Genomic DNA, 20998 nt, shown 5'->3' with positions numbered 1-20998 from the left:
TCTAAAAGAGACAATTAACTCATGTTCAGGGTGTGACGAAATGAAACAACTATAGGGCTGTAGGAATCTGAAAGAGATTATCAACACATGTTCAGGGTGTGCTTAAATGAAGCTGTAGATCAATATCACTCTTTGTGTTGCGCTAAATTTTGTATAAATATAATGTATCTTAGTTATGAAAATGATACCCATGAAAAATACTTTAAAAATAGTATGAGAATGGCATAAAAAATGTAAATACAATGTACAATCCCTAATTAGATTTTCCTTTATATATTTTGATGTGCTGCTTTACTACTTCAGGCCATGAGTACAAAAGATGTGGCTGCACAATCGGTAAGCTGACCAGTTTCAAAGCTCGATGATGAACCAGAAAAAAATGTGAGAACTCTGAAGGGGAAGTGTAAACTGCCAAGATCCTTTGTCACAACGCACAAGTCCCTGCTTGCCTTAACTGACCCGACTCTAATAAGGCGCCAACAGCTCAAGTATTGGTAAGAATACTGGCTGATTGAATGCCCCGTGTCATCAGATAGCTAAGTGCCTCCCAAATTGTTTGGAGAATCAGCCAGGAATGATACCACACTGGCTGATTGAACATTATTAACACACTAGCACTTCTCTCACCTGCAATATTATCTTAGGTCATTAATGATCAGAAAAATGAAATTTAAAAAAATGATGCACTTGTACAAACAATTTTTTCTGTTACTTCAGAAACCGCCACCTGCCCCTATAGTGAATGATAAACCTAATAACCAGTCATTAACATTCAAACAAAAAAGATAGGGAAAGTGGTACTTACAGATATGCATAACACCAATTGCCTAGTTTCCAATTCATGTGTATCACCAGTTGACCTCATTTCATCTTGACATCCATGACAAGCTACATTCACAATGCTGAATGGAGCCTCATCACTTAGCATAGTTGCATCTATGAACTTGGTATAAAAATTTATAGACAAGGTAAATGATGTAGGGCAGATAGGAAGGAAGCTTTGTTATTCTAATATATGAAGCTTTGCAACCAATGGAGCTTATCAAAAATATCTTGCACCAGAATGTAAGACATGGCTATCTGAGGTGCATCCGTGCTTAACAATTTTCACCAACATAAAACTGTGCTTCTCCAATAGGTTTTAACTGCATTAATTTTTACAAACAAGGTCAATAATCCAGGACAAAGGATAGAAAATAGAAAAACATACTTATGAGCAATGCTTGACATATTAATCAGGTGAGGATACAAAGATGAAACTCTGTGTTTTTTGTGTTTGATTAATAAGAGCTGGAGTTGTTGTAAAGAAATATTGTTGCAATGGGGAGTGTAGTTATTGAGAGGGAATATCTTCAAAGCCATTTTGTATGAACTAGCCTGGGCTGCCATATTTATATTGTTCTACTATAGATAATATGAAAAGGCTAACAGAAAATAACAATAGCTACCTGTATTTGATGAGATATGCAGTACCAAAACCCCAAAGTTTCATGTGGTTCAATTACAGGTACTTAGGAAATAAGTGGTTGCTTGAGGAAGAAGTGGTTTCATCTTTGTCATTACAGGTACAATTGTCATTACAAGTACTTAGGAAATAAGTGGTTGCCTCCCATTAATAGGCTCGACTGTGAATCCATATACCCTGCCACTAAACCATGAATAGCCCTGTGTGCAAGGAGGGTTGAGTACATGTTTTAGATGCATTGCTCAGAACAACACAGAACATGTAATTAGGATCTGCAAAACAAGCAAACAGAGGCTTATCATTTGCCCATCAATTTGTAGGACAAGGGTCAGAGGAAGGAACTGTAAATTTTCTCCAAATACATGAATGTCTCTTTAGACACAAACGACAGCCTGACACTTGTCTAACATGCTTACTATAGACAACATGCAAGAAAATGACCAAAAAAGAAGTAAGTTTAAAATACATGGAAACTACAAACAAAACAATAATTTTTAACACTATGTTCCAGGAAACTTTATATCTTCAAAATGATTTTTGGGTGTTTTACGCAGTCCAACATGTTTCTCCACATCAGATTATAGGACATTGTAAGAACAATTAATTTTAATAAACTAACTGTTATAGTTGAGATAGATACCCATCTTATGCAGCCCAACATTGACGCCAGCTTTCTCTCGCAGTACACACAAACAAGATTACAATTGTATCCCCATTTAGCAACCCTGTCATGAGGAAGAATTCTATCCATGAACGTTAGCCAACAAATGAAGGAATGCTTAGGAATAGCAATACAAATCCAAACCAAACACTGTCAATCAACAACTGGAATCTTTTACCAAATCTTATTCCAAATTGATCTACATTAACAAAATGAATAGAAAAACAGTAATTTATTTACAATAAGGAGCAAAAATAAGGACTCATTTGTCAATTGAACAAACAAAACACAAGTTAAGGGAAAATTATATCAAGTACCATGACTAGTAGTGTTAATCTGTGACCACCTAGATGGGGTTTTCTCTTTGAGATTGATCTTGATCTTTCTTCATCATCCATTGCAAGTTTTTTGTGTTAATTTGCTGGGCTTATGCTATTTGTAAAATCCAGAGGACCTGTCTTTGATCTGAATCATAAGTGCCAAATAGATAAAGATTATCTTGAGATGAGCTAGATGTGACCTAGTTGACAATCATTTGAAAAATAGAGAGTACCAGAGTTCCAATTAATGTGACAATTGTCAATGATTTTAGGAAGCCCAGCCAAAAAACTTTGGGGGTTGTCCTCCAAATTTCCTACAGAGAAGAGTAATCTTTCACACAAATTTCAATCCACAAATTATCAATGTGTAGAAACTTATTAATATCACATAGCCATAGCCCAATCCACTTTAAATTAGGGATCTCAAAAATCTCAAATTTTAACTCCACGGGACCATAACATAGAAAACCAAAAATAATGCTAAATCAAATTGCATTACCTTACAAACCACTGAAGTCCTTCATGAGCTCCTGCTACTCTAAATGAATAAACTCTTGAGATGCACAAACGAATAATTATCAAAGAAATAAATTGGAGCTGTTCGCAAGGTGAAGACAACTACGTAGGCTAAATCTTAAAACTTATTAATGGCAAAGAAAACATATTTACTATAGGACGTGATCCTATGTGCTTTAGACAGTCTCATATATGCCATATGACCACTCCCTCTTAAGCAAGATATGCTTACCCATAAGGAATATAGTTTTGAGTTCAGCTTGCATTAATAAACAAAATGTAGGTACACGAGAAAAAAAACAAATAGCACAAGACCATTTTGTTAAGATTTACTGGTAAAATTATTTGGTAGTGTTAAACTTGAACTCTACTGCAACTTCTAGGATCACTATGCCCATGAAAAATATCTAACAATATATGTTGGCCATGGATCGTTTCTCATTACCTTGTATCCTCTGCAGATTTTGAGAGTACAAAATTCTCCGGCTCATAATTAATTGCTTAAGATACACAATCAATACAAGATTACAACTCAACCATTAGGAACTTTCTTTTTAACAAGAAGTACATGTTCAGATCAATCCAATAAATTTTCAAGTGTCAACTATTTGTTCTGTTAAAATAGCTATTTAGATGAATGAAGCTTTGTTCTGTTAAAATAGCTATTTAGATGAATGAAGCTTACCATTGTAGCAGCCCATTAACTTGGCAACACAGGTACCACTCTTAATACATTATGATTGAACACGGATTGCATGAATTATTTCTTGAGCCTCCGGACAGTAGTGTCGCAACCAAAGGATAATTTATAACCTACACTAGGAAGAGCATGATATCCAATATAAGAGTCTCAAATATCAAATCATGGTTTTGTATTAGGAGATATACATGACCATCAGATTTTAGAGTTGTGTATGCCTCGAGGAGTACTGGAATGTCATTGTCAATTGTCTTTTAGCATTCCTACCACTGCAACTGTAAGCCACACCTCATAATTTCCTGCACCAAACAAGGCGTTAAAAAAAAACCATGTACTATGACTCGAAATCATTTTCATCTCTATTTTAATGATCGTACCTATCTCAAGGAAAGAACACAAGCCCAAAGAGTGGCAAGGAAAGCAGTAGGAAGGGATTGATCCTTCTGGTTCTAAGGGGAGAGTCAAATAAATCCTAAAAAAGGGAGAGTTAAAGTCACCCCAAACTTCAATAACAGAGGCTTAATTTCGCTCACTATCATCATTTATAAAAACTCTACTTGTAACTAAACTTCATGATCCCTGACACACAAACACGCAAAAACTCAACAAAACCGATCAATAAAATGTTAATATAGTTTTAACAACTATAATCATTAATCTAAACACAATTGGATTTAAAAAATTGATCCAAGATATATATATATATATATATATATATTAAAGGTAACCAGAAATAATAGAGACAAAGTAGAAATAAACACGGATTGAAAATGATGATCATGCAAGTAATCAAGGAATTTCACCTCATCGTTCATCTTTAAAGTCTCTATCTTCTTCTGTGTATCTCAATCGCCCTGTTCTGTTCAGCTCTGCAAAAAACCTTCTTATCATTGTCTATTCCACTTCTTCATCCGCCTCATACTTGGTCCAATCTTCTTTTTTGATAAGTCCTTATGCTTAGTCCCATCTTCATCACTAATGTCCACAATCTTGTATACCTTAACCACATAATCTTTGTCATTGATTTCTTGCCCAGCTTCATTATCTTGATCATCATCAATCCACATGCATGCCTAAAAGAAAAGCATAAGATTTATGTCACATTATTCTAAATAGCTAAAATAAAGAAACTCCATAAAGACCCATACAATATTAACTGATCGTAAACCATATTCAATTACACTACAATAATCATGTTTTTCTTTGACCTCATGTACAATGTCTTTCTGAAACCGTTTCCCTTGAATGAACTTTTATATGAAAAAAAAAAAAAAGAATCTACACAAACAACGATTCCTGGTTCTTTTTCTCTATGCTGATGCAACCCACAATTTCTTTAATAGGCACACCAGAAGGCCAACTTGACAGATAAACCTCACCGTGTTTGACCAAGTTTTAATCTTCAAAATCCTGCTCAAGTTACAGGTGGTTCCCCCTTTACTTCATGTTGAACATCTTTCCTGATAGGCACTCCACTAGACCAACTTGCTAAATAAATTATATTACATTTAATCAAATACTATTTTTCCAAAAACTACTCTCAATGCCTTGCATTTATATTAATTTTAGCTCAAGATAAAGGGTGTAGAGATTTTCCATTAAATCTTTTCTTTTCTTTTTAATTTTTAAATATTAGCTCCCAAAATAACATTTATATCATTGTGTAACCCCTGCTCTGACCATGTTTATCACAATAAACCAAAATCATTATTTATCAAATCAAGAAAGCAAAAAATAACTCTATCTGCTACACAACTATAAAAAGTGTTAAGGACCTTAGAGGTTTCACTGGAAAAAAAAAAAGAAAAAAAGAAAAAAAGAACGTAAAGCGCCACATGATTTACCTATAACCAAATCAATGGTTCTTAAGTTTGCATCTTGTATAGAGGCTGACAGTTCCTAAATGAAGGAACTGTCATGTTCTAGTGCTACATTTACCATTTGCTAAACTGAAAAGGGGCAACTCAAGCAGTTGAAATTATATTAACGTCTCTAGCACCATGTCAAAAAGCAAAATGAAGGAAATAATAGGCAGCCCTTAAAGTTAGAATATGTCACTACACGTATAATCCTCTCCAAGTTCTTGCTTTACTATATTTCAAAACTGAGATGTTCACAATTTCCAGGCATAGCAAACAACACAGTTAACTCCAAAGCAAGACTTACATCCTAGCATCCATACCTAAATCTCCTGAGATATCCACATACTCATGTCCTGCCAGTCTTTTGTATGCATTATTTCAAGAAGAAGTTTCGTAACTTCAACAATTACTATAACCATGTGCCCATTTTCTTTGTTTTTTCACAATAAATTCAAACAGTCCACTAGCTCCTTCAAGATAAAATGGTGACTCCACAATCAAGCAACACTCCACATCTCAGGTAACATGGGAAACGTACATTGCTATGAATCTTTCATAAAATTTTCTAACCTACAAGAATTTGGTGAAGCTAATTCAAGAAAAATTTATTCTCTTTAAAATTGGCTTGGGCAGAATTTACCTGGCCAGCATAATTACTTGATGGATGTGCCCCAGCCAGCATCCTAGGTTGAGGTCATGTGGTACTGTGTTGCATTTTCAGCTACAGCAATTACGAGCCTGGCCAATCCAACATCACTAATCTTACTGACATAGTTGTGGTCTAGCGAAATGTTTCCTGGCTTGAGGTCACGGTGCACCATTGGCTCTGGCTTGGTCTCATGGAGGAAGAGTAGGCCAGTGGCAATTTCTGCAGCAATTCGGAACCTAAGTTGCCAAGAGAGAGGTGGAGTGTGTCCTTTCTGGAAGATACAGTCATCTAAACTTCCATTAGCCATGTATTCATACACTAGGATGCCAAACTCAGGATAGGTTCCTAGAAGTAGTACCATATTGGGATGTCTTATACAGCTAAGCATGTCTATCTGCATTAGAGTTATCAAGGAAAATGTAAGAAGCAACTCATTCTTTATTGGTAATGTGCATGTCATGTTCGGGAGGAAGTGCTTAAGAAAATGAAATGTTTAACCAAATATTTGTTTTACAAGCTCTTGAGAGGACTCTTATAGGATTTGGCATAATAACTTTTTGTTTGTAACCATCCTGTCAAGCCTATGTGCAAGGCTCCTTGAAATTGAAAGGAGTACCATTCAACAAAAACTTATGTATTCCCTCATAGCGTGGCTACTTGAAATTGGAAAACCATGTTGGGATCCACTTGCTTTTTCATTTTTAAATGTATGCTATCTTATTATTTCTTTGTTTTTTCTGTGCCTAGTTGTCTAATACAATCAAGTGCATGAAATATGATTTATTCATGAATGTTAAGCAGTCTACATTCTTGGTTACGCACCTCTTGCTAAAATTGTGATCTCCCGTGAGCAGCATCTGGATGTAAAACCTTGACTGCAACTGGTGTATGATCAAGGTAACACCTATAGACAGGGCCATAACCTCCTTCCCCAATCTTCTGTGATTCAGCAAAGAAATTTGTTGCCTTCTCAATCTCCTCAATAGTGTATCTCCTGTATTTGAGATCACTTCGGGCTAGATTATCCAAAACCTCCCTAGCTTGAGTTGCTTCTTTGAGGGCTCTGATTTCTGCATTTGCTCTTTTTTGTGATTCCAACTCTGCAATCCTATTTGCTGCTTCAGCGGTTTCCATGGCTATTTTGGACCTAGCTCTCTCTTTCTCTGCTATTGCCAGTGCAACCTCCTCGGAGTGTTTTGCCTCTTCAAACTTGCGTTCTTCTGTCAGTTTCCAATGATGCAGCTCCGATGCCTATGGTAAATTTAACTTTAGAAACTATCTTTTAATTTTGCGAAGACACAAGTTAGATGTGTCTTTTGAATACCTTTTGCTTTGCAGTAAGTGCTTCTTCGCATGCTGTACTGTACATGTCCATTGTTTGCTTCAGCTCCAGTTTCAACCTCCTCATCTCCACTTCCACATCATCCTGCACATGTTAAATACCCATAAGTGGAAATTATCTGGATGATGGATGTATGGTTCATCTTAATGAGAAATTTTGATATTTAAAAATTGAGCAAGTACTATTATGTGGTGCAGGCTATTGAATTCTTTTAACCTTGTTGAACTTCAAATGATATTGCAATGCATCATGTGAAATTAGAATGAATTTTTTAATTTAGAAGAAATGAATGCACTGAAATTGGTTCGTCTTTTGCTATCTCACAAGTAGCCATTGTATTATGTCTTTGTGCTCAATCTAATGGATACCTTGTATAGGCATCAAGCAAAAAAAATGTGTTTATCCTGGGAAAAAATACTTCAGAAAACAAAAAGGTTTAAGGGATAATTTTGTTCAAGCTGTCTAAGGAATAAATTACAGTGAAATCAGTTTGAATTGGCATATGGAGGTTTAAGGCTCACGTGAAGTCAGAATTCTGGTACTTGCTTCCATTTTTCATAACCACTAGGAATTTTCCTAGAAAGGTACGACTAAAGGAACCATTTAGGCATGACTTGTCAGATGGTTTCTACAAAGAAATGTTGTTTTTAAGTAGAGAACGTCTTTACCAAATTTTGGGATGACCAGGAACATGACGTTCTACCACTCTCCTGTGAAAATGATGAGATATCATGCAGAAAACTGAGGTCAGTGAACTTGGCATCCAAATGGATTGATTGAAAACTTCGGTCTGAGCTGGTTGAAACCCGAGATGTTTGGCCTAAATCAGTAAAATCGTAGACTGTAGAGGACAGCCGTTCAATGCTTGGCCTATCAGAGCTTATAAATGATATTTCAGTATCTGATTCTGAAAAGTCCGAATAGCCTTTGCATTCAAACCTCTACCTCCTTTTGTGAGCGGTGGCCTGTGTTCAGTCATGATGAAGTCAGTCATGTAATAAATCACATTTGAATTTTAGCTTCTGTATTCAAAACAATGGACTACTAAATAGGCTTCAGCCTTCTTCTTTTCAAGTCAACAGAATTCTTTGATTGATTTAAATATTAAGATTTCATTTCTTTGTCGAGCCAAATTTACCCCTTGAAACCAGGAAATCCATTTTTACTTTGTCAACAGATAGTTGACAAATACCATTATCCATAAAACTAAGGTGTTAACAAGTTTACTGCATCATATCATTCTTAATTGAGGGGATTTATTATGACTAACCTGACTGGCTCATCGCACAAGCTACGAGGCTTAAATGATGTCCTGTCTGCCACACATAAATGATAGATGTTTGTATCAGTACTTAAATGAAGACAAGTTGAGAAATCTTTATAATTGAGAGAAGCAAACCTCTTAAGTTCATGGTACGTTTGGAGGGTGAGGCAGGAGGATGAATACGTTTGCTGTTTATATTCTGAATATGTTCAAGTAGTGGGGAAGTATAGGGGGCTGGACAAGAAGCATTTCGAACTGACGAGACCTTCCCTTTTGAGATCACATATATAGAGCAGAAATCTGGTGCCCCTTTCAATACAGTGCTTGGAATGCTTGATGACTTGAATCTGCATAAGAAAAAGAATTGAAACTAAGTATGCTAACAATAGTCAATGCATCTATAGCCTCATCCAATTATAGATTTATTTTCTGATATTCAGCTTCATATATTCGTTCTAATTAAAATGTAGGTCACACAATTGATTAGGTTAGCTGATTAGAGTGATGAGTACTTCAGTTAAAACTACAAAGAAAGCATAGTGAAAGTATTTTTCACTGTATGTGACTCATACATAACAAATAAAACTACATTGTTCAATTGAAGATGGGTTACTATAACTTTTTTAAGTTTGAGTAGAGTGGATATTCTTTCTGAATATGTACTTGCCCTTTTGTTGTTGTTTGATAGTGAACGTCCTACGAATCCAGAAAGATTTTTTGGCAAAATAAAAAATGGTGCTACTGATTAATTTGTTTGGATCATGTAGCTGCAATTAACTAATCATTTGACAATTTCAAATTGAGTAGATATTAGTTAATTTTTTATTAAGCTAATCTACTTAATAATTGAATAAGAGAAGGTTTATATTTTTTTTCTTTCAATCAATCAATAATGCAATTCTATTTACATTGTAATAATTTGAATTAAGAATGAACATAAGGTACATTGTTTTTTATTTCTCTAGCAGCTTGACCACTTTTCTCCTGCAATTTAGGAACCCTACATTCCCACAATCAGATTTTGGAAATTATTGCTAATCTATCTCTGATCTTGGACTTAAGATTAGTTTTGTCAGTTAGGAGTTACAATCAGGTAGGTTTTGTTGATGACTTTGTTATCTATCGACTACTTAAAAATAAATAAAAAAAGGCTATATTACTAGTGCTTCAGTTTGAACAGTTGAACTATTAATGATGTCTTCTTTTTTAGCAGTTTTCTGACTTCCAATTGTTCTGCTACTAGAGATCAATAATCTAATTATAACTTCACCTATTCATGAGTCATAACATCAATTGGTTAATTATTGTGATTTTTATTTCCTATTTCCTGTGTACTCAATTATGGATGTGCCCCAGCCAGCATTCTAGATTAAACAATGATGATCATTTAAAGACGCTTAAGTTTGTTTGAGATAAAAGTAAAGAATAGCAAAAACATATATATTTTTTTATTTCACCAAAATGGCAAATGCAAAAACATATTTTTATCAAGATGGTTTAAGATTAATCACATGAATTAGTAATAAATCAAAGAAAAAATAAAAAATAATATGTAGCTCAAATAACAAGCAAGCCAATAAAAACACGGAATTGAAATCAAGAACATAAAGATATTACAAGAAGAACATCTTATATTAGGAAAAAACTTGGAGAGAGTTTCATAAACAAAAGAGGGGGGCTTCTGTTTGTCTTGTGTTTTGTAATTGCCCATATCTTTAAGCTGGAAAAAACAGAGGGAACTCCTTGAGTGAGACATGATTGACATGAGACAGCATAGAAGTCACAATAAACCAATAATAAATTCATTTCACTTCAAATAATGTTGTTCTAGGTAAATAGATTACGTGATTGTTACCTACTCTAGCTAATGAAGCCAAAGTATTCAGAATATCTTCATCACTACTGGCAGCCACTACCCATTCTTTGCACTCTTCCATGGTGAGAAAGAATTTGGCTCTGAGACAAGGAACAAGCATAAGATATTCACTTAGAAACTTGATGAATAGCAAGTACCTAACCCTATAACATTATGATTGAATGATTAGCAAGTATATATTTGAGCTATGAGGGCTTCCCTCTTTCTTCTAAAACAATGTCACTTAAAATAAAAAAAAGGTTTCAAGCATTCAAAATCATAGATGGAATGCCAAATAAAGGTGTTACACTTACTGTACAAAATCTAGTTTGCTTTCATATGTTATCAAACTAGATAGACGATCAAAGAAACCAGCAGTCCAGGTTAAACTTATTGCTGCTGCATCTTGGAAGTGATAAAGGACCTTTTGTACACACACAGCCTTCTGCTGATGATGTTTAGATTAGATAAGGCCGAATGAGAATGGGACATTTTTGCATGATGTTCTTGAATGAGATCAAAACATTCCTGGGCCAATAAAGGTAAATGTAACAGCATCACAAGAAGAATATAAAGGTACTTGTGAGTGAATTAGAATAAAAGAGCCCAGATTCAACCAATGTAATATGACTTCAATGCCTCAATCTCCCCTTCCCCCCCCCCCCTCCCCCTCCCAACATTTGCCTTCTAATTCAGGTATGTCCATATTCAAAATTTCATTCCAAAATTGTGCAACTGTCAAACCAATGGTAAGAAACCAGGCTTCATCCCACTCTTTCCCCTCTATCAAGGCACATAACTCTTCAATCACTAAGACAAGAAATCTACTTGCTTCTATTTTTAACCTCTAAATCCACAACACTAAACGTTGATAATTATCAAAGTAGATGATAAACCTCAAAAATTAAAGCTAGAAAATTCATACATTGACAATTGGTCAATTACCAAGCTCACCTTTCATCTGCCACGATATAATATAGACTACTCTAGAAATGAAACATCACACTTGCCTTCCTACCATTACAAAAAGATAAACAGATTTTCTTTTATGGCCCTTTGTCAAATGTTGCTTTAGCACCAAATATTATGGATGGAGAAAATGCTAAGGAAAATAGACAGAAGACTAAGAAGAATATCCAGATATACCTTACTATAGAATAGTACCCAACTCTTACTTAATCCAATTAACAAAGCCTAGATATTTGTGATTTCTTCTTCTCGCCTAGTTGTCACCTCCATACTTGACAGAACACTTCAGCCTTTGAAACAAGAAACAAACATTGGATATTGATTTAAAACTTGATAACTAGCAAGTACCAAAGTGTATAACTTTCAAAAGTAATGATTATAAAAAATAAAAAAAAAATTGGACCCTTAGGGCACTCTCTTTATTCTTAATAATTTTCAAGCATTAAAAACTCTAAATAAAAATAATATGTAGTATTATTAGGCTAATTAACAAGATTTCTTTTCATGAGGCACCAAATTAGATTAGCTACTAAAGATAACCAGCATACCAAATTAAGCTTGTTTTTTCTGCATCTGCCAATTAATGAAATTTTGAATATACACTTGTAGTCAAAGGAAAATATAAAGTTAATTCAAATTATGAAGGAACTTAAATGGAATGGTATGTAAGCATGTCTCCCACTTAGAGTGCCATGAATGGTTGTGAGCGAAGGGAACGCAACACACATTTTCAAAAGCATTGCTTGGAATAGCGCATATTATGTACTGGGATCTGCAACAGAAGCAAAATAAGTCCTATTTTTTGCCCATCAGATTGTAGGAAAAATCTAGAAATAAACATATAACATGAAGATAAAGTATCAATAAGACAATAACTAACCTAAACATTTAAGACTAGATAACCATCTTCTTCAATTTCATAAAGTGATCCCAAGAAACAAAAAAACTTGTGATTACTTAAAAAATAAAAATTCATGATTACTTTTAAGTATATATGACCTTAAGCAATTGAAAATACTTTGTCTTACCATGACTGAAAGCATAACAAAGGAAATTATAGCCAAGCCTTTAAAGCTAGAATTAGTTGCTACAAAATACTCCTCTTCAAGTTCTTTCTTGTTCAGTGATTCCCAGACTTGATTGGCTGCCTTGATTTCAGCACCATATTTCAACACCAGATTCTCAGCTCATCTCGTCCATGATTCCAGAGATTTGATTTGTATCAATTAAAAACTGATTATAGGGATTGGTCAGGCCTTTCCTTCTAGGTTGTAGATTCTTAACTATAAATACATGTACACAATGTAATCTTCTTTTAAGTCAATATACAAAAACTTTCTGGTCATTACAAGGTTTTTCTCTTCATTTCTCTACTAATTTTCAAAGGTGATCTGCTCACAATTGCCAGGCTTGACAAACAACACATTTAACACCAAAGCAACAGAACGCATACAAGTATTCATACCTTCATCTTTGAGATATCCGCAGACTCACATCCTGGAGTAGCTAATTTCCAAATTCTCCACCAGCTCCTTCAAGATAAAAAGGTGACTCAGGAATCAAGCACAAGTCCTCACCGCAGTTAGCATACTTTGCTCTGAATCCTGCATGAAATTAATTCAGCCACAAGATTTAGGTGAAGCTAATTTAACTTCTCATTATAAATTGGCTGATTTGAGTAAGATGAATAATTGGAAGAGAAATGTGTCAGAAAGATTTAAGACCATTAATTGGAAAGAAATAAGACCATTCTTGAGAACACTAATTGTCCTAGGTTCTTAGCTACCAGATGGCTGTGTCCCACTTAGCTACCAGATGGCTGCAACTGTAAGCCACACCTCATAATTTCCTGCATCAAACAGGGTGTTAAAAAAACCACGTACTATGACTCGAAATCATTTTCATCTCTATTTTATAATGATCATACCTATCTCAAGGAAGGAACACAAACCCAAAGAGTGGCAAAGAAGGCAGCAGGGAGGGATTGATCCTTCTGGTTCTGAGGGAAGAGTCAAATAAATCTTAAAAAAGGGAGAGTTAAAGTCACCCCAAACTTCAATAACAGAGGCTTCATATCCCTCACTATCATCATTTATAAAAACTCTACTTGTAACTAAACTTCATGATCCCTGACACACAAACACCCAAAAACCCAATAAAACCAATCAAAGTGTCAATACAGTTTTAACAACTATAATAATTAATCTAAACACAATTGGATTTAAAAAATTGATCCAAGATATAAATATTAAAGGTAACCAGAAATAATAGGGACAAAGTAGCAATAAACACAGATTGAAAATGATGATCATGCAAGTAATCAAGGAATATCACCTCATCGTTCGTCTTTAAAGTCTGTCTTCTTCTGTGTATGTCAATTGCCCTGTTCTGTTAAGCTCCACAAAAAACCTTCTTATCATTGCCTATTACACTTCTTCATCCGCCTTATACTTAGTCCAATCTTCTTTTTTGACAAATCCTTATGCTCCATGCCATCTTCTTCATCACTAATGTCCTCAATCTTGTATACCTTAACCACATAATCTTTGTCATTGATTCATTATCTTGATCATCATCAATCCACATGCATGCCTAAAAGAAAAGTATAAGATTTATGTCACATTATTCTATATAGCCAAAATAAAGAAACTCCATACAGACCCATACAATATTAATTGATCCTAAACCATATTCAATTACACTACAATAATCATGTTTTTCTTTGACCTCATGTACAGTGTCTTTCTGAAACCATTTCCCTTGAATGAACTTTTATATGGAAAAAAAAAAAAAAGGGATCTACACAAACAACAATTCCTGTATCTTTTTCTCTGTTCTGTTGCAACCCACAATTTCCTTAATAGGCACGCCAGAAGGCCAACTTGATGGATAAACCTCACCTCGTTTGACCAAGTTTTCATCTTCAAAATCCTGCTCAGGTTACAGGTGGTTCCCCCTTTACTTCACGTTGAACATCTTTCTTGATAGGCACTCCACTAGACCAACTTGCTAAATAAACCATATTACATTTAATCAAATACTATTTTTCTACAAACTACTCTCAATGCCTTGCTTTTATATTATTTTAGCTCAGGATAATGGGTGTAGAGATTTTCCATTTAATGTTTTATTTTTAATTTTTTGAATTTTTAAATCTTAACATCCAAAAACAACTTTATATTATTGCGTAACCCCTGCCCTGATCATGTTCTTCACAATGCACCAAAATTGTTATTTATCAAATCAAGAAAGCAAAAAATAACTCAATCTGCTACACAACTATAAAAAGTGTTAGGGACCTTAAAGGTTTCACTGGAGTGAAAAAAAAAAAAAAAAAAACAAAAAAAACAAAAAAACAAAAACATGTAAAGTGCCACATGATTTACCTATAACCAAATCAATGGTTCTTAAGTTTGCATCTTGTATAGAGGCTGACAGTTCCTAGATGAAGGAACTGTCATGTTCTAGTGCTACATTTACCATTTGCTAAACTGAAAAGGGGCAACTCAAGCAGTTGAAATTACATTAACGTCTCTAGCACCATGTCAGAAAGCAAAAAGCAAAATGAAGGAAATAATAGGCAGCCCTTAAAGTTAGAATTAGTCACTACACAAATAATCCTCTCCAAGTTCTTTCTTTACTATATTTCAAAACTGAGATGTTCACAATTTCCAGGCATGGCACACAGTTAACACCAAAGCAAGACTTACATCCTTAGCATCAATACCTAAATCCCCTGAGATATCCACATACTTATGTCCTGCTAGTCTTTTGTACGCATTATTTCAAGAAGAAGTTTTGTAACATCAACAATTACTATAACCATGTGCCCATTTTCTTTGTCTTTTCACATTAAATTCAAACAGTCCACTAGCTCCTTCAAGATAAAATGGTGACTCCACAATCAAGCAACACTCCACATCTCAGGTAACAAGGGAAATGTACATTGCTATGAATCTTTCATAAAATTTTCTAACCTACAAGAATTTGGTGAAGCTAATTCAAGAAAGATTGATTCTCTTTAAAATTGGCAGATTTGATCAAGAAGAATTAATGCAGGGAAACACTTCAAAAAGAATAAAGTCAGTGAGAACAGAATTGACCTGGGCAGCATAATTACTTGATGGATGTGCCGCAGCCAGCATCCTGGATTGAACAATGATGATCATTTAAAGACGCTTAAGTTTGTTTGAGATAAAAGTAAAGAATAGCAAAAACATATATTTTTTTTATTTCACCAAAATGGCAAATGCAAAAACATATTTTTATCAAGATGGTTAAGATTAATCACATGAATTAGTAATAAATCAAAGAAAATATAACAAATAATATATAGCTCAAATAACAAGCAAGCCAATAAAAACACGGAATTGAAATCAAGAACAAAAGGATATTACAAGAAGAACATCTTATATTAGGAAAAAACTTGAAAAGAGTTTCATAAACAAAGACTTTATATCTCTCTTTGCTCTTGCCATCATCATTCGAAAAAACTCTACTTGTAGCTAAAAACAAAAATTTATTGAAATCAATCAATCAATAAAAAAGTTAAAATGGTTTTATCTAGTATAATCACTAATATAAACACATAAAGGAATTCGAGCAATTAATCCAAGATAGAAATATTAAAGGTAACTAGAAATAAAGTAGCAATATAAACATAGATTTAAAGGTAATGATTGAGCAATTTAAAAGGGAATCTGACCTCCTCATTCATTGTCTTCTTCACCACCCAGTCTCATCATAATGTATCTGTCTTCTTCTGTGCATTTCAACTGCCCTGTACTGTCCAGATTTAAAAATCCCCTGTACTGCCCTGTTCAACATCATCATCTTCATTACGTCTACTGTATCCAACCGCCGGAGGAGTCGGTTTGCCAGGGTCTCTGGGTTGCTTGGACAGCCCTGTGTCAGATTAGTTTGGCAGGGTCAGATTAGTTTAAATAACCCAAAATGAGCAAAACCCACAAATGACCCATATTATTAAACAAAAAAATGAAGAAGAAAAATAAAATATAATAGCACTGAGAGATTAGAGCAACAAGGATGACAACCCAAACAAATAGAATGATTTGGTGGCGGTAGTGCGTTTGTGATATTGAGAAAATTTATGAAGGGACGTGGTTGGTATTATAATTAATTGTTTTTGATGGGATAAATATAGAAGTTAAAGTTAATTGCGTCTATTTGCACAAATCCATATATGTATTTACATATTTCATAGGATGCTTTTGCAAGAAAAGAAGAGTTACCTCTGAATCTGCACTGGCTCCAAGTTGACCGTCTCTTTGCACGTGCTTGAAATCAATTACGATGTTTGGAATGTGAGAAATGTTGGGCCAGTAATCTCCTATCCCTCTTTCGCAACGCTGCTCGAGAATTGGACAGTCATAGATTTCCAATTTCTGCAATGGAGTATTACGCAGGTAGTCTGGCAGACACTTTAGATTGCCGCAGTTCCAAATTTCCAAGGAATGAAGAAGTGGCATTATTTTAATATTTGGAGTATTATTAGTAACAAAAGCATTAGCACTATTATCTTTTTCTTCTTCTTCTTCTTCTTCTATTGTTCCTCCCATCCCAGTCCATTCTTCCCACTCCTCCAATTCTTCAAATCTGAGATATGTAAGGTTTGGGAACATGATGGTGTCTTTGCTGTTATTTTTTTTGGATGATTCTGATAATTCTTCTTCTTCTATGTCTATTCCCAAGAATTCATCTCCCACCTTTCGAATCATTGGAGTGACACCTATTGCTAATTCTTCGAGCAACGGCAGCTTCCCCAAAGGAGGCAAAAGCTTCAGGTTTGGGCAGTTTCTGATTTTAAGTTTTTTCAAATAGGTCAATTTGGACATCATCCAATTGGGATACATTGTGGTGCCCTTATAGAAAAAACCAATTATTAAAGATTCCAAGCAGGGAGGTGGCTCTAAGGCATTTAGAATGGCTACATCTTTCTCCATTTTTCTTCTTCTTTCTTCCTCCGTCTCAATTTCCTCTTCCTCCTCTTCCTTTTCAAATTCTTCAGTTTCCTCTTTCTCTGTCTCTTCCTCAACCTTTTCAAATTCATAAATTTCCTCAAACGTGTTAAAAGATAGCCTCAAATCACGGAGGTGGTTCTTCTTCTTCAATGTATTCTCAATCGCACCAAAATCTACCACATTTTTCAACCCAAGTATCCAAAGTGTCCCTTGAATGTGGTTCAAATATTCTAATTCTCCCAATTTACATATTTCTTCGCCCTTACCGCCTACACCTATAGGAAAGTATCTTAATGTTTTAAGACAAGTTAATCTCCCAATTCCCTTCGAAAATGATTTTATTTTAAGTGCTGCTATCTCACCCAACAGGAGGTGTCTTAAATTAATTAGTTTACCTATCGCTTGAGGTAATTTCTCAAGTTCCACACACTCACTAAAATCCAAACTTTGTAAATTACATAAATTACATATACTTTCAGGCAATTCTTTTATCTTCTCACAAGATAACTTGAGTAATCTTAAATGTATCAATTTTTCCACCTCATTTGGAAGTTCCAAAATGGACATATCTTCCAAATGTAATGTACGTAGACATGTCAAATGGTCGAATAACTTGGGTTGGACAATCGGAGACCACGTAAAATCTACATTGAGAAAGCGTAGATTTTTTGCTTTATAGACAGATTTTGGAAATGTTCCGTTAACTATTAATGACAACTGTCGAGCCCTCTTAAAGTTTTTCTCAACCTTGTCACAACTATAATTGATTTTGAAGCACACATCTTTTGCCATTGATTCCGCAAAGTCATGCACAATATCGTGCATTTTGCAACTTACATTATTCTCATCTTTTTCAAAGTCTTGAAAAAAAGAGCGCATGGCTAAATTTTCAAAGTAGTCCTCTGCTCTAACTTCCATCTCCATATTTTCTTTTGAGTTGATATATCCTTGTGCCATCCAATTGATGATTAACTCAAATTTATTGAATTGATAATCTTTCGGAAATACAGCACAAAATAAGAAACATTGTTTCTCTGATGAGGACAATTCATAATAACTCAAAAAAAATGGCCCCAAAAGACCATTTTCAATATCTTCTAATTCCCATAAATCATTGTGCAAAACCTTCTCCCACTCTTTTTTACTCATCTTGTCACGTAGGTAACTCCCTAGAATCTTTGCAGCAAGTGGCAAACCTTGACACTTATTTGCTAATTGTTTGCCCAAGTCTTCTAAATCCCTATATTGCTCTCCATAATCATCAAAAAATGCTATTTTCTTGATAATCAACCAACAGACATCAGAGGACAATACCCCCAAATTGATTATGGGAGAACTCTCCATCATGTTTGCAACCCTAGTTTTACGTGTGGTCACTAGAATTCTACTACCTTCGGCACCATATTTGAGTGCATTTCTGAAGGGCTCCCATTTTGTGGAGTCTTCAGTCCACACATCATCTAGGACAAGAAAGAGCCTCTTTCCCTCAATCAAACTATAAAGTTTATCTAACAAACTTTGTAATTCAGTAGTGCTGGGAGATTGACCCTCAAGAGATTCAATGATTGCTTTGGCAACCTTGCACTGATCGAAAGGATCAGAAACACAAACCCACATTCTTTTATCAAAATGGGCCTTCACCTCACTATGATTGTAGGCTATTTGGGCAAGTGTGGTTTTTCCAAGACCTCCCATGCCCACCAAAGATATGACATGGGGTTTTCTTTCCTTTGGACTACCCTTGCCTAAGAGGACGCTCAATAGGTCATCCCTATACGTATCACGACCAATTATATCTGACTCATCCACAAAGGACGTAGTTCTTGGTCGCTCAACCACTTCGGGTTGCCTGTTAAAGTCAATCCCATACTTCTCTCTGTCATTCAAAATCTCATCTAATTTTTCGTTCAGTTTTTTAATCTTGTGACCAAGATCATGACGCAGTGGAAGGTTAAAACAACATGATGGAGATGGGAAGAAGGAGCATACCTTCTTCTTCACAACAGCTGGAGCGGTAATATCAGCTGGTTTTCCTTCTTCTTTCTCTATCTCTGCTTTGATCCTTGCAGTGGTCCAGGTGTCCAAAACGTCATCCATCTCATAGTATTTGTCTTGGAGCTGCTCTAACCAAAGCTTCTCAATATCCCGCTTCACTGCATGTCTTTTCTCGGCATCGTCCAGCATTGCCTTGATGAATCCGAGCTTGTCTTGAAGCTTTTGGACTTCTTCATCAACGCCAACAAGCAACTTGATCTCTTGTTTAGCCAGCTGAAAAGCGATTGAAGCCAACTGCTTAGAGAGATCAGTAAGTAGTGCATCAGCCATAGTTAATGGAGACTGAAAGTTAAGTTGGATTGATAACACAGCAAGAAAAGAACTGAAAGTAGGAAATTAGCAATAGTGCGCTTGAGTTTGTGCTTCTTCATTTCTCATATTCAGCTATTATAAAGAAGTGGCTAAGTGGTACATGCATGTTGGAACATTTTAAATTACTTATAGATCAAGTTGCAGCATCTTTGACCTTGTCCATGTGATAGTAATACGCGCGTGCCCCAATACACAGCGGTAATAATGTGGTTAAATATATTGGCATAGTATAAGGATAGAAAGTTGTTAACCTTGATTATTGGCATAAACCCAAGGATGTCTTGGGTCTTATATTTAGTTATATTTAGTTACTTTTATTTTCATGGATGAATCATGTGGATCATTAAGATTTGAGGAATAAGTGTATAACTAAAATATTCTGTTGGCTAGTACTCTTTAATAATTCTCGAAATCATATACTATTTTTTAACCGTTCCAATGATTTTTTTTTTTTTTTGAGAAAGTCCAAGGAAAAGTTGGTTAGGTTTAGAGCTATTAAAACATTGATGCCAAGGGCTTTCTAAGATTTGACGAAGCAAAGGTTGATTGTCCCTATAGGGTGCCATCTTTTTACAGAACATGCAGAAATCGGCGTAAGGATCTCCAATACTATCGTACTTGACAAACTCAAACAATTTGAACTTGGGAGGCATAACAACCTGAGGGAAATTGGTCAGATTTTCCAAATCGACACTTCCCCAAGAACCAGAGCTCTCTATGATATGCATCTGCTCAAAAGAACCCAGAAGATTGGTGAAGAATATTGTTAAGAGGATAATGGTTAGGAGGTTTTTTTTTTTTTTTTTTTTTTAATGCCAGCATATTGTTAAGAGGATTATATTCAAACTTATTTTAGCTGGGCTTAAAAAAAAAATCTAAGGACATGGTGTTCGAATTTTTATTTTAAGGGTGCCAATATATATATATATATATATATATATATAAAATTTCTTTTTTATTTTTTTGGCTAGTTTAGAGGGTTCATTTGAACCCTTGAGCTCCAAGTGGAGTCGCTCATGATACAAAGTGTTGGGGAGTTTAAGAGGA

At 34.9% G+C, this 20998-nt stretch overlaps 2 protein-coding genes across 2 annotated transcripts; both read right to left on the bottom strand.

Annotated features, from left to right (window-relative positions):
• Positions 1-97: 97 nt before the first annotated feature.
• LOC142634410 (putative disease resistance protein RGA3) lies at positions 98-20015 on the bottom strand. The gene is made up of 28 exons (XM_075808697.1): positions 16856-20015; positions 16309-16508; positions 15707-15749; positions 13938-14195; positions 13531-13732; positions 13328-13452; positions 13069-13207; positions 12632-12836; positions 12484-12512; positions 11781-12375; positions 10949-11162; positions 10639-10735; positions 8915-9126; positions 8786-8831; positions 8184-8480; positions 7498-7599; positions 6996-7424; positions 6165-6567; positions 4466-4735; positions 4040-4134; positions 3648-3961; positions 2946-2999; positions 2680-2760; positions 2444-2591; positions 2106-2190; positions 1449-1737; positions 806-1145; positions 98-627 (listed from the first exon to the last, which is right to left on the bottom strand). The coding sequence occupies exons 1-2, from the start codon at positions 19907-19909 to the stop codon at positions 16329-16331; spliced, it is 3234 nt and encodes a 1077-aa protein (XP_075664812.1). The 5' UTR covers positions 19910-20015; the 3' UTR covers positions 98-627; positions 806-1145; positions 1449-1737; positions 2106-2190; positions 2444-2591; positions 2680-2760; positions 2946-2999; positions 3648-3961; positions 4040-4134; positions 4466-4735; positions 6165-6567; positions 6996-7424; positions 7498-7599; positions 8184-8480; positions 8786-8831; positions 8915-9126; positions 10639-10735; positions 10949-11162; positions 11781-12375; positions 12484-12512; positions 12632-12836; positions 13069-13207; positions 13328-13452; positions 13531-13732; positions 13938-14195; positions 15707-15749; positions 16309-16328.
• Positions 6208-14625, bottom strand: LOC142635925 (U-box domain-containing protein 34-like). Its single transcript, XM_075809970.1, has 8 exons — positions 14548-14625; positions 14134-14195; positions 8915-9126; positions 8786-8831; positions 8184-8385; positions 7498-7599; positions 7044-7424; positions 6208-6567 (listed from the first exon to the last, which is right to left on the bottom strand). Exons 1-8 carry the CDS (start codon positions 14623-14625, stop codon positions 6208-6210), a joined length of 1443 nt encoding a protein of 480 aa, XP_075666085.1.
• Positions 20016-20998: the final 983 nt, after the last annotated feature.

Source organism: Castanea sativa, chromosome 5, assembly GCF_040712315.1.
Source record: "Castanea sativa cultivar Marrone di Chiusa Pesio chromosome 5, ASM4071231v1".
In the NCBI taxonomy this organism is placed as follows: domain Eukaryota; kingdom Viridiplantae; phylum Streptophyta; class Magnoliopsida; order Fagales; family Fagaceae; genus Castanea; species Castanea sativa.
The sequence above is the reverse complement of the archived record's forward strand: the minus strand, read 5'-3'. Positions and strand labels throughout refer to the sequence as shown.